Source organism: Ruditapes philippinarum, unplaced genomic scaffold (assembly GCF_026571515.1).
Source record: "Ruditapes philippinarum isolate M1 unplaced genomic scaffold, ASM2657151v2 ctg4183_1_1_1_1, whole genome shotgun sequence".
Taxonomy (NCBI): Eukaryota; Metazoa; Mollusca; class Bivalvia; order Venerida; family Veneridae; genus Ruditapes; species Ruditapes philippinarum.
Window position 1 is genome coordinate 27,738 of NW_026860215.1, and position 13,202 is coordinate 40,939.

Sequence of the window (13,202 nt, forward strand, 5' to 3'; positions counted from 1 at the left end):
TTACGACTGTTGTTGCTCTACAAATATGCTGATCATATTGGCTGGTAGTGACTTCCAACGAATTAATAGATACTTTGAGTCTAAATTTGAGTTCAGGTGGTGTGAATGATCATACAGTAGATGTTTAATTGTACTTGTAAAAGTTTACAGAATAAACAATACATATTATTTTAACAAACAGCATGTACCGAAGTTATACGTAGGCATATGAAATAATTCATATTTTAATTATCGAATGTAGAAGAAAATAATCACAATCATCATTCTTTTTACTTCCCTTTTCTAAGTTTCTGTATTTTCTCCTTCTCCTCGTCATGATCATCGTTCTCGTCATCAGTGTCATCGTCATCATCATCATTGTCTTATTTTCATTATTTTGCGTCTTCTCCTCATTTTCATTCTAGCTCTTCTCTACAAAATCATAAAAGTCGTTTACCCAACAAACATTCCTTTTATTACTATTTTATTTTATTCTTCCTCCCATTTCATCGTCGTGTTCACCATCATAGTGATCACCACCAACACTACCGGCATCTAAAACATTGGCTGAGTTTTTTTTATCGTTGTTATGACCATTACTTTTTATTTTATTTCTATCAGTAAAATAATATTTAAGGGAATATATATGTTTTAACAGGAATTTTTTTTCTTATAAATTCAATTACATGCCATGATTTGGTCTTATGTTTGTTTATATCTCTTTTGACCCCCGCGTTCAGAAAAAGTGGGATATAGTAATGGACACGGTCCGTCCGTACGTCACACGTCGTGCCGGTTTAAAACTTAACATTACATTAAAGGATTTTAAATTTACTATGCACACATGTTCACCATAATAAGACAAAGTGTAAGACAACGCGCAACACCCTGACCCCTGCCTCCAAGGTCATTGCCAAACTTTGATGTCAAAGGTCAACTTTGTCTGATGGATCATATTTTTTGTGTCCCATTCATAACGTTTTCATCCAAGAAGGAAGTTTAAAATAACTTTGCACACATATAAACCATAGTATGACGATATGTGATGCGAAACACAGGCCCCATACCTCCAAGACCAAGTTCACATTTGGATGTCAAAAGTCGATGTTTTCTGATGGAGTGCATTTTGTACCCGGTTCAAGTATCAAGGGATAATAACCGGTAACAAATGTTAACCCTAATGAAGCAGTCTTTTTAAGCATCACCTGGACCGTACTTCCAAGTTCAATGTCACACTTACAGGCAATAATTATCTTTGGGCTTTTAGTGTCCGGTCAACGGCTTTTCCAGTCATCATATATTAACTACATAAGAAAATGTTTGGGGGCGAGGTAAATAACTGTAAAAGTTCGTGTAATTCACGGTTTAGCTGAAAACAAAAATCAAGATTGCTGATTCCCATTACTTTATACATTGTATATACATGCAACTATACTGTTATATGCTAATACTTGATATGCCGTGTCTTTTCTTATCCCTTGCAATGTTAGTATCACTCTGTGCATGCCTGGTCGTCTGCTTAAACTTCGTCTGCTTTTTTGAACGGTTTTAAGATTAACAAAGATAAAGGCTGAGTATTAAACAGCTTGATTGCTAACAAGTGTCTGGCCTAGCACAAGCTGTTTGCAATTGCAAACTCTCTCCCCTTGCAGTGTGATTTATCTACAGTTTACATCTATCTTAGATACAGCAAAATCATCAAGATTCTTCTAATAATTTCCTGTGTATTTTTACCTGACTCTTTACTGATTTATAGCTCACTTTTTTTGCTATTAAGTACTAAATCTTTTGCGGTTTGATTGGACTGTTTCAAGTTCAATGGAGGGCAAATCTATTTAATTTACACAAAGGTTTTGGATTAGTGGATTCAGTGTTGACTCTAGAAATAAATGATGTAAATGGGCAAATATTACCTGCATGTCAGTATATCATTGATTTATGATAAACCAAATGCGTGTGTGTGTTTGCGTTTTACCATCACGCCGACACAGTAAAGGTCATATAGCGACGTTCAAGCTTTACTGGCGGAGTAAGATCTCAGGTGCCCTTCCTAGCATTATTTCAGGCATGAACGGGTACCTGAGCAGAACCACCGACGTTCCGTAAACTAACTTTATAGCTTCCTCACATGAAAGAATCGAAAGTTCATGTCGGGATTCGAACCCACAGCGGTGAGGGGCAAGTGGTTTGAAGTAAACGACCTTAACCACTCGACCACGTACGCCCCATTAACCAAATGCCTTAAATAAACTTGAAAATTTCTTTAATCAATAAATGATTTTCTGATTTTATCAGTTGATATCATTTTCTTTGCTGGCATAAATATATTGCAGAAACAGCAATTAAATAATTTGTGATAAGTTTGTTATAAATGTCAAAACCTTATTAGTAATTGAAACACAACGCTACATAGCTTTGTGTGGTATTGTGTGGGTACATGTGCCTTTTAACATAAAAAAGTATGAACTTTTGATCTGTTGGAGAATGGAAAAGTCAAACAATACAACAAAAAAAGTATTTTTTTAAATCATTTTGTTCTAAATAGAATGCAATTATCTGTTTATTGTTTTCATTTAAACGTAAGAAAGATGAGAATAACTAAGATAACTCTTCGTTCCTCAATTAGAAACAAAATCTTTGATAAATGTATCTACATTTCGTATGTTAACAATATATTTTCCATTTTATAATAAGTCCAACAATAGAAATGAGCGATACGCGATATTATTATTTATTTCTCCATATGTCTTAATTTTCTTTCATATATATGACTTGTTGAACATGCTTGTTTTTCTTCTTGCAGGGATTAAAACAGGTTTAACTTCAGTTTCAATAAACATCAATGTGACAGGGCAATCATATCTCAGAAAACAAGAGCAGAACTGCGTTTATCTGATTTTTGCCAGTGTTAAACAGCGCACAGTGAAAATGATTTGCAAACTCCGTTTCATATTGTTTTACCAATAACATACAGTGACATTGATGAATACTTTCAGTCACAGAAAAACTCTTTGAAAAAGAGTTATAAATATATAATGTTCAATTATTCGAGTTAATTTAAGAAATATTGGAATAGGTGTTAAAAAGGTATTGTATTTATAATTATGTCTTAAAAAAATGTTATTTACCGATTGATATACAGTATTTTATTTTTTTCAATTTTGAATTGATACATTTCGATATATTTTTTATAACCTAGAAGGATATAGAGAAATAATGGGAAAATACATGCTTTAGGTCGATGCATCGCCTCTTGTTCTAGCCGCTTTTGTGTTTCTTTTAGAACATTTAGGATTATGCAGTGGCCTTTTTGCAAGTCTGGTAACTTTCATAGTTAAAGATTTGTCCTGTAAGACGGAAACATTTGTTTCGCTAGTCAGTATTTTTATCCAGCGCTTATTCTCTTGATGTTAGATGCATGTAATTTTGTTCTTAATAATTTACTCATTAACAGATTTTGATATTTGCGTCTTGTACTTGAAAAAAAGAAATAAATACCTTGAAAAAAAAGATATACCAAGAAATGGAATGTTTAAACTTTCAATAATTCACTCATTAACAGATTTTGATATTTGCGTCTTGTACTTGAAAAATGAAATAAATACCTTGAAAAAAAAAGATATACCAAGAAATGGAATGTTTAAACTTTTCCTGACGGATTACAAATTAATACTACGTAATTATGTTTTAAATGATTTCTTAGCAACAAAAAATCATGATGTGATATTTATATATAATTTATAGACTAACAAAAGAACTGGGAATTATTATAAGAAAAAAAGGAGCATATAAAAAAGTCTTTCGCATCTTTATCGTATTACGTGTAGCAACTGAGAAGGTTCTTTCATAAGCAGGCTTATATCCAGACGCAATTGTTTTCCTTTAGTTTAATGTATTGTTTGAACAGTTAGTCCTCTCAACGCTATGGGGGTTCAAATCCTGTCAAAGACTATCAATTATTTCACATGAGGAAGCTATCCAGCTGGATGATTACACTTACGGACTGTGGATGGTTCTACTCAAATGCCAGCATGTCAGCTCGAGCGTAAAACAATAATGCCAGAAGGAACATTGGAAGTCCTCCTACTCCAGGAAAGCTTAAAAGTCGCCATATGAATTTTAACTGTGTCGGCGTGATAAACACTAAACAAAGAATTTGAAATATCTGCTCGGTTGATTTTTTTATGGTAAAAGCTTTAAGTTTTAGACTAGTATTATTTATGTACACATACAACAAAAATTCGTTATTGTTATTCCAGTACTATATGTATAAGGAAACAATTATGGCAGTAATTCTAGAACACTTATTTAGAAGTAGCGTTGTATGTGTAATTTGTTATTAGAATCATTTTATATTCAAACTTTCACATTATTTCAATTACCATCATGATTTACTATAATTATAAATTATTACGTTTGTGTGTATATGGGCGATCATAAGAATTATCAATAACTACAGCGGAGGATTTAACGGAGATATTTGTTGCATAACGACTTCAGAAGAACTGCGACTGGTGTTACTTTATATGATAAAAACACATGTTGTTGACATCAGATTTGATAAATTTAAAATAAATACTTTAATAATTATCAAGATTACAATCTATTGTGTTATATAGACACATAAGTCATTATTTTATTTCTATAATTATTTTGTGATAAGTTTGTGATGTACATATGAATTTTGTAAGGTGATTTATTACTAACAAGTATCGCTTGATGGGAATCACTTTATCAAAAATTGCCGCTCACTAAAATTGTATGGAATTTGTGTCAGATATATGACATACAGCCATGTAAATTTGTTATGTTTATTTACCAATGTAACGATAAATTTATACGTGTTTACAAAGAGTAATAAGATATTTCTATTTCAATTCAAACTTTTTCACCACTATTTTCATCATGAAAAGGACTTGTTTAATTAGATTTTCACAAAACATCAAGTTTTTGATACCCATAATTGTTCAAACCTGCTCGTAAATATTATTGACATCATTGATAATGGTATATAACTATTTATTATGCACCATAAATAGGACTGGTGTAATTAGATTTTCAAAAAAACCTCAATTTTTTGATACCCGATACTTCGAATCTGCTCGCGAATTGACGTCACTTAACATGGTATATAAATATTTATTATTACATGTTAATCAGGTATTATTTTGTATTATTATGATGTTGTATAATTATTAAGTAATAAGTGTGTGTTTTTAAATTAACATAAATTCAGTTGTACAGAAAACCACATTGAGTTGTGACATCAAAATCAATCATAAATTTGATATGAACATATTGATTAATATTAAAAAGAGATTTAAGATTCAAGCTTTAAAACATAGTTCCGTTAATATAACTTTTTCAGTAAGCATTAAATTAATTTACATTATTTTTCTTTTAAATTTGAACTCATATTCTAAACTGTTTATATTTACAGCTTACTTTTTGGAAAGAGATGCATTGATTCGTTTGAACACCAGACAACAGTCATAACATTTAACATTAACGAATTTAATGCCTCGCGATTATTTATTTATTTATTTTGAATCACAGTAACTTTAATACTTAAGATTTCGAAATGATCACTCTTTCTTATATATTGCTAAGTTGATATCTTCTTTAATTAATTGCTAATGAACAAAATAAGCTATTATTAAAATTGCCTGGCGTGTACAACGCTCAAATCTTAACTGCTGTTTGTCGTTCAGTTTATTGAGATTTCAATTAACTATATTGGGCAAGACATTTCATTGTGTGGTGCTGAACTATTGTAGCAACACAAAATCAGATAGCTGTTTAAATTCTGAATATAGAAAGTTATGTTTATAAATACATTGTATATATAATAAGACAGACTTGTGTATTTAAGAAAGTTGAAAACTTATGGACGTATTTACACATTGCCATCAGAATTAACGAGGTAAATTTGCATCAAATTGAAATAGTTATAGTTGTTGCATTTCATTTGATAAGGTAAAATATTAATTTCTTATTTGCTATAATTTCCTATACAATTATTCAAGTTTGACGAAGAGGCTAATTTATTGTTTTATTCATATTTTATTCGTTAATTCATTTATTTAAATATTTGATTGATTTATATTTTATTAATTAATTATTTTTTGATTTATGGGACTTGAATTTTTGTTTTCGATTGTTGTGTTGTACCATTCTATGTAGAAGACCAGTGTCATGTAAGAACGGCGCAGTTTCAAATTATTTTTATGAATCGGTCGATTGACTAGATTTATTTAATTTAGCCGATTTACCAAAGTAAATATGATAAGTTTCATTTGAAATACTGCAATTCTATTGGACAAAAACAATTTCAAACACTAAACAAAATGTTTCAAGAAATATATGATAGCACATTGTGTTTGGATTCATGACTCCACATTGTCTTTGGATTCATCTTATTTGGATTCTTCTTAGAAATTAAAAAAAAAATGTTTACTTAAATGTATTAGTCTTAATAGTGTTTTATGCAGACTGAGACGATTGTGATAAAAATAATAATTTCTTCCAGCCAAAGGCAAAGTGACAATCAGATTAAATCTATTTCTTGCTTAGAGCTTATTTTATAGATTTCATTGTAGCTGTATTAAAATATGACACATTGTTGGCATTATGGAATAGTTTGTTATATATATTTTATATTATATATAGTAGTTTGAAAATTGTGCATGAATAATAATTATCTTGATACTGATGACTCTGAAGATGCCAATGATGATGTAGATAATGAAACCACTGGCAACTGCTGCTGCTACTTTAACTTCAACTCCTCTTTCTTTTTCTACTTATTGATCTTCTTTTTTAATAATCATATCCTTATAATAATAAACAAGATATGTGCTCCGCTTTTCTTTCAATGCTTAATAGTAAATAAAAGCAACATAAAAGGGGGTTTAATTCTGCAAATGTGCTTGGAGGACTTACCTGTATTTAATAGTATTTAATAGTAAAGGTACATTTCAAGTATGCAGTGAATACTTATGACCTAATTTGAGAAAAAGCAAGGATTTTATTTCAAATTTAATAGTGAACACGTATTTCAAGTTTAAAGTGTATATCTTTGGTAGTTTTCAGAAATGAAAACGAAAATCTTTTCGAAAAAAATATCAATGACAAAACGAGGGGCAATACCAAAACAAGAAATAATTCATAATGTTAACTGTCCTTTATTTAATTATTGAACAAGAATATCAAGTTTGAAGTGGTAAACTTAAGACAGTACTTTATTAGAAAGTAGAAGTAAGAAAGTAGAAAAAGGGGAAAAATTTAATGAATTTAAGGATTATATGTCCTTCAGCAGTTGTGTCATATTTTGGTAGTGTACATGTATATGTAAATCAAGTTTGAGGTGAACTACTTTGATAGATTCTGAGAAAATAGACCTAAACTAAAGGGAACCAAGGTTACACTCTAACAGGGGCATAATATTTAGAATTATTTGCCCATTTGGAATGGCGCCATGTTAAATGACAATAAACATGTATATTTGTGGAGTTAAAACTGATAGTTATGGTGGTGATAAGCTTAGTATCACAATAAAAAATCGTTTGTTTGATTTTTACTTATCTGAACGATTTTTTAGAGTTTCGTCGAAATGTAAAAAATAAAATATGTTATTTAAATTTAAAAATTCGAACAGACTTATAATGTTATGTATAATCCTTTACTTTTGAATATATGGTTCGGCACTATTCACCAAACAAGATTTTCTTCCTTTTCAGATACGCTGAAGTGTTGCATAATGAACCTTCCTGTGGATCAAGGTGAAATGAAGTGTCAAAATTATAGCTACATCTCATGCTCAAATAAATCCAATTCATCATTCTTGAAAGGTACTTGAAAATGCAGTTGGTTAATTAAAAAGTGATTTACCTAAATGAACCTGATAAATATTCGTTAATTGTTAACATTCACTAATATTAAATGAAAATAATATTAATGAATTATATAAATTGATATTAAACAAGAAATTGTTGCTTGGCCCAATTCATTGAATTGAAAGCAACTGTAAATTTGAGCAGCTGACAAATCTCTTGGACAATGTGGAAAAAATGGCAGTAAAATTGGGCTATTTTGTGCGGTCCGTCTTTCCGGGAAATTATAAACTTGGCCTTTGTAGAGGATTTAAAATTAAGAAAGTGCCAATCTCATTTAAATCAGATCACCGATTTTTAATCCGTTAACTTTCCTGATGAAAGGTGCTGGAGCATCAGTTAGGATACTTATGATTTTAAAATCAGATCGAGGATGCACAGATTTCGCAGTTTGGAATTGCATAAGTACAAAGATTTAAATATGCTTGATTGATACATGTATATCCGAAGGGCAATGATGTGAAATTGCCGTATCTTTGCGTTCATATAAGGTCGAAGAGGTACCTGGCGGGAACGAGACACAGTAGTTTTTCCTCCAAGCCATTTTAGTAGGTTACATTTAAAGTATGCTTAAGATTTATCCTAAAATTAACCGAACGGTCTCGGAACAAAATATCATTCAGTACGTACAGAAGCTTGTTAAAGCTTATCGTGCTTGTAGAAACTAAATCGGCTAATATATATTAAGTTGTCTGATTCCTTAAACGGATTTTCTTTCTTATTACATGGGACAGTTTTCTCGTATCAGTTAAAGGTCAGTCGCTGATCGTACCCATTCAGTTTTGGTGCACTCATAAAGGTTGTCTTAATCAATGCATTGCAACAAAAGCATCATTTAACGTTCTGAAATTATCAAATTACATTCATGAATGTATAGACCTACTGCGTATAACACATGAACCTTGCAACATAAATGCATTTTTTGGGAACATACATAGTCTCAATTACCGTTATATGTCAGACATATAAAAAAAGACTTGCACAAGTACTCAGCGTTCAAGGTCTGCCGTCAGCAACTGAATCTACCCATGGTTCAAGCCGCTAACAAGCTCAGCTTGCAGCTCTGTCCGTCGGATCATAGTCTATTATATTTTCTATCCAGTCTGTGATATTTTGAAATTCCCCCTAAAATGATGTTTTTTTTACGGATTGAAAGAAAAACAATCTATTTAAAGGGACTCCACTGAGGTTTAAAAGCCTAAAAACATAACATTTGAATTTCTTACATAAATGAGCTTGGGCACTTTAGACAAGAAATATATGCAAAGATAGTTAAGAAATATACTTTGAAATAATTGAAAATCGTATTTATATGCTTTTCTTAGTCCGATTTGAGTGAAAAGCGTTTAATGGGTCATTTATTTACAATGTGGATAATTATTCTGGAAAAAACGGAGTGCGCGAATGATCTGAAATTTGCACAAAGATGACAGGTCTAAACCTTCATCAAATGGTACATTTATATGGAGAAAAAATTTCAGTCCCATCTTATCAAAAAACCTCAGTGGAGTCCCTCTAAGATATGTTTACATCGTGAAATAGTTATAAAAAGGAAGCCTTCTCAAGTTTATAAAAAGTAAAACTAAAAATTAAGCTTTAGATTGAATATTGAATGAAATTAAAATATACATGTTTCTTTAAATCTAAATTCATTCCGTTTACCATGTTTCTTTCAGATGTACCCACTCCTATTATATCTGATTGGGGATTCTGGATAAAGTTTTTATCAACACCGCTAATTGTTCTCGTGGGAATCATTGGTAACAGCCTCTCTCTGATGGTAATGAAGGCGCCTTCATTGCGTAACAAGAGTTACTCGCATTTTCTCTGTGCGCTGGCAGTGTTTGACACATTTTCACTCCTCATCCGCCAGATCGAAAGTATCGACGAATATTATGTATTCCATTCTGCAAAACCTGGAGTATTTCAAAACTTTAACAGCTTAAGTTGTAAAATGTATAACTACATCGCTCATGTGATAACTTTAATGAGTTCTTGGTTGGTTGTACTAATGGCCGTAGAAAGACTCATAGCCGTTTGTTTTCCGTTTAAGAACGCAGTGTTGAGGAAACAGAATGGAGCTTTGATTGCAATATGTGTGCTTTTATGCATTGTTCTTTTGAGTCAATCATTCCGTTTCATTATCATTGAGCACCTCCTGTACGATCAGAAATTCGAGATTTGGGATTGCCTTGCAGGGCATGACTTCATCGAACTATACACAAGCCTCGACATTTATTTCTTTCAGTGGGCATTGGTGTTTGTTTTTCCAGTAGTCTTGATTAGCGTTTGCAACAGTATGGTCATCTATCAAATTTTGAAAGTAAAGAAAGATGTGAATAGAGAGGAAGAATATCTAACACGTGCAGACAACAGTGGTGCTAGAAAGAAGACGCGCAGTACCAGGATGCTGCTAATTTTGACATTCACCTATATGCTTACGCTGTTACCAGTGTTCTCTTTAACTTTAATTGTGGATTTATCAATAAAATTCAGCAATATTTCAACAGCCCGCAATGTGTACCTTACACTCACGCCATATATAGACGTAGGCGTAGCTATTTCACTGATGAATTATGCTGTTAACTTCTTCATCTATGTTCTTTCAGGTAAACGGTTTCGATTTGAACTTAAGCGTCTCTTCAGACGCCGCCGTCGAAACAGGCCAAGTATTAAAAGGACGGCTACAGTTAAAAGTACACGCGTGTAAAGAGGGGCGTGAGAATACAAACAAAACTTCTCAAAAATAGCTTTCACAAAGATCTCAAATGTTTAAATTGTTCAATAAGTATATAAAACGCTGATATTTCTAATTTACTGCTGCAAGACAAGCATGAAAGATAAACATTCCAATGTGATTTTCATCTAATGAAATTGACAAAATAAGACAAGCTTCTGTGGAAAACTTTGTCGAGCAATCAGGTTTTATTAAAAAGTATTTAAAACAATTAAAATTGATTAGTTAAAAAGGTGAATACCATGCTTTTATTCGGTCGAAATTTAATTTTACTTTTAATTAGAAATAACCAGCTATATATGATTTTATTTTGAATTCCGGATAAGAACATGTTCCGTTCAATACTTTACCACAGCTTCCGGTTCTGTTAATGACATAATTTGAGCTGGTCGTGCCAATGTTATAGGAGTGTATAATTTGTACATCATAAATGTCTAGAGTCAGCTAATTGCCTGATATTTTCTAGAAGGATAGGATGGTGAAATGTCACGTCTCTGCCTAATTTGGTTCAGTTCACGTTCCTGTCGCCGATAAAGAAATGAGCTATCATAATTTTTCAGATTGTAAAATAATATATTGTCCGTTGATTTGAGGCAATCAGAAAGATAGCCATACGAGAGTAATACTTTCTTAAAAAAGAAACTGCTGGAGTTACTTGTTACATTTTTTATTCCTTAATTTCCGAACGATATGGAAGGATTTTATGTTATTTAGTCCCATAAAAGCGGAGATCTCTGGGATGTCATAGTATCAAAAAACCTAGGTGACTTTGCAGGACCTGTTCAGATTAGCGTAGAGATTGTTTCTAATACCCAGTTTATGCATTTTATCTTCATCAATAAAAGTACTTTGATTTCATAGTCCAAGTTGCCATGCATACAACACGTTTGTCGACTTATGACGGGTAAAGTGTTAATGTCTTCCTCTTTCTTATCATTTAAAATCATGAGTTCTTATACTTTATTGTTTTGAAGATTGAAGATATAATAGTTCTCGGTGGTATGGGGTGTGAGATGTGGCACTTTACATTATCAAACATAATCTGAAGTGTTCATGTTATTGCTCCGCAGGAACTCCTCTTTTCCATTTTTACAGCATGATGTCATAAGGCTGTTAGAATCAAACTATCGATCGCCCTAGGTTGTCTTTCAATCGCCTTATTGCAACCAACATTATTAAATTACCAACATTATGAAATTATGGTATTTAACGTATGTCCTTTCAAGTTCTCATTTACAACTGCCTAAAATAAAGCGATGCAGGACCTATTTTTTTTTGCTGAAGAAATATGACGAAAATCCGTGATAGGGCTTCCGCCCGGAGCATGTTGATCTTAATGTTCATATTCCAAAAGGAACCATTGGCAACAATGAGAATATGTATTACTATGTGGTATCCATTTTTAACACAATACTAGTAATTTAAATGTTTTTTCTGTTTATTATAAAAAGAATATATACAAACAAGTTGGTAAAAATAAAAACAGTTTGTCTCTCTATACATGTTTATTTACCTCAATAAAAGTGTTTACGAAAGGTCTTTTGTCAAGAAATGTATGTATGGGTTTCGAGTTAATGATAATCCTATTTAATACCATTAGATATTATCATTCAGTCAGACGTATAAAGTTAAACTCTTAGAAAATTAGGGAAAAGATAAAAAAAGGCAAGGCGACGTTCACTGAATGCAGCCCGCGACACAATCAAGCCAAATCAGCTGGGCACCCAGACGGCATCTTAACCTACTAAAAGTGTTTACTAAACTTGTACAGCTACCATTTGTATCATCAGTTTTTGGGTATTATATCGAAATAAAAATTTGAAGTTGGTCAGTCAACAGTGTAGAGTTTGGTGAACTGCAAGTATGCAGGAAGTAATTTGGACCTCAACGAGCTAAAAAGTTATCTCCATACGCCCCTAATCAGCCCCCAAAAAATAAAAATGTCTCAGCTGCAATTTCAGTCCGTAAAATGTTCATCGGCTTACTGATTGGTGATTAAAACGCTAGGAGACCTTCAGCGCGAACTGTGTATTATCTTTGAGATAACATTTATGTTAGACAAATTGCTTTTACAACTATATCATCTATCTTCTAAGCTATGTCTTTATGGAAGTTCTTTCGGAAACACAATGCATTTTTACAGGAGAATACTGGATCAAATAATTTGTATGTCTGAATGTCTGTAAATTTTTAATACAACAATAAAATACTACAATATTTCCACGTTGACTTACTAGGAAAATCGTAAAAGCAATTAACAACCGCTAGTAACGTAAAAGCTTTCTTGCTTGTTTTAAAATGGAACTACTTTTCTTTCGTTCAGCTGGTGACTTTATCACTAATGATTTTAACAGTGCTGAAATATCAATGTCACGTTAAATAAATTCAGCACGAAAACACTATTCTGACTTTGATTGTAAGGTTATTTTAACTGGACATCTAAAAATATTAATAATTGTTATACAATATCTTTTAAAGTGTAAATTAAACATCTTTTGATACACACAGGGAAGACACTCTACACACAAGATGAATAGGTTTACTTAAAGTTACTAAAAACTAAACTTGTATTTTTATAATTTATTACCAGGATT

At 31.8% G+C, this 13,202-nt stretch overlaps 1 protein-coding gene across 1 annotated transcript; it reads left to right on the plus strand.

Moving 5' to 3' along the window:
• The first annotated feature begins 2,906 nt into the window (after positions 1–2,906).
• LOC132759272 (FMRFamide peptide receptor frpr-18-like) lies at positions 2,907–11,953 on the plus strand. The gene is made up of 3 exons (XM_060751014.1): positions 2,907–3,066; positions 7,719–7,829; positions 9,548–11,953. The coding sequence occupies exons 2-3, from the start codon at positions 7,739–7,741 to the stop codon at positions 10,579–10,581; spliced, it is 1,125 nt and encodes a 374-aa protein (XP_060606997.1). The 5' UTR covers positions 2,907–3,066; positions 7,719–7,738; the 3' UTR covers positions 10,582–11,953.
• The last annotated feature ends 1,249 nt before the right edge of the window (positions 11,954–13,202 follow it).

Excerpts from the sequence above, each read along its gene's own strand:
- LOC132759272 (XM_060751014.1), top strand. The coding sequence starts at position 7,739 with ATGAACCTTCCTGTGGATCAAGGTGAAATGAAGTGTCAAAATTATAGC. Across the intron at positions 7,830-9,547 it reads CAATTCATCATTCTTGAAAG|ATGTACCCACTCCTATTATA; the intron begins GTACTTGAAAAT and ends TGTTTCTTTCAG.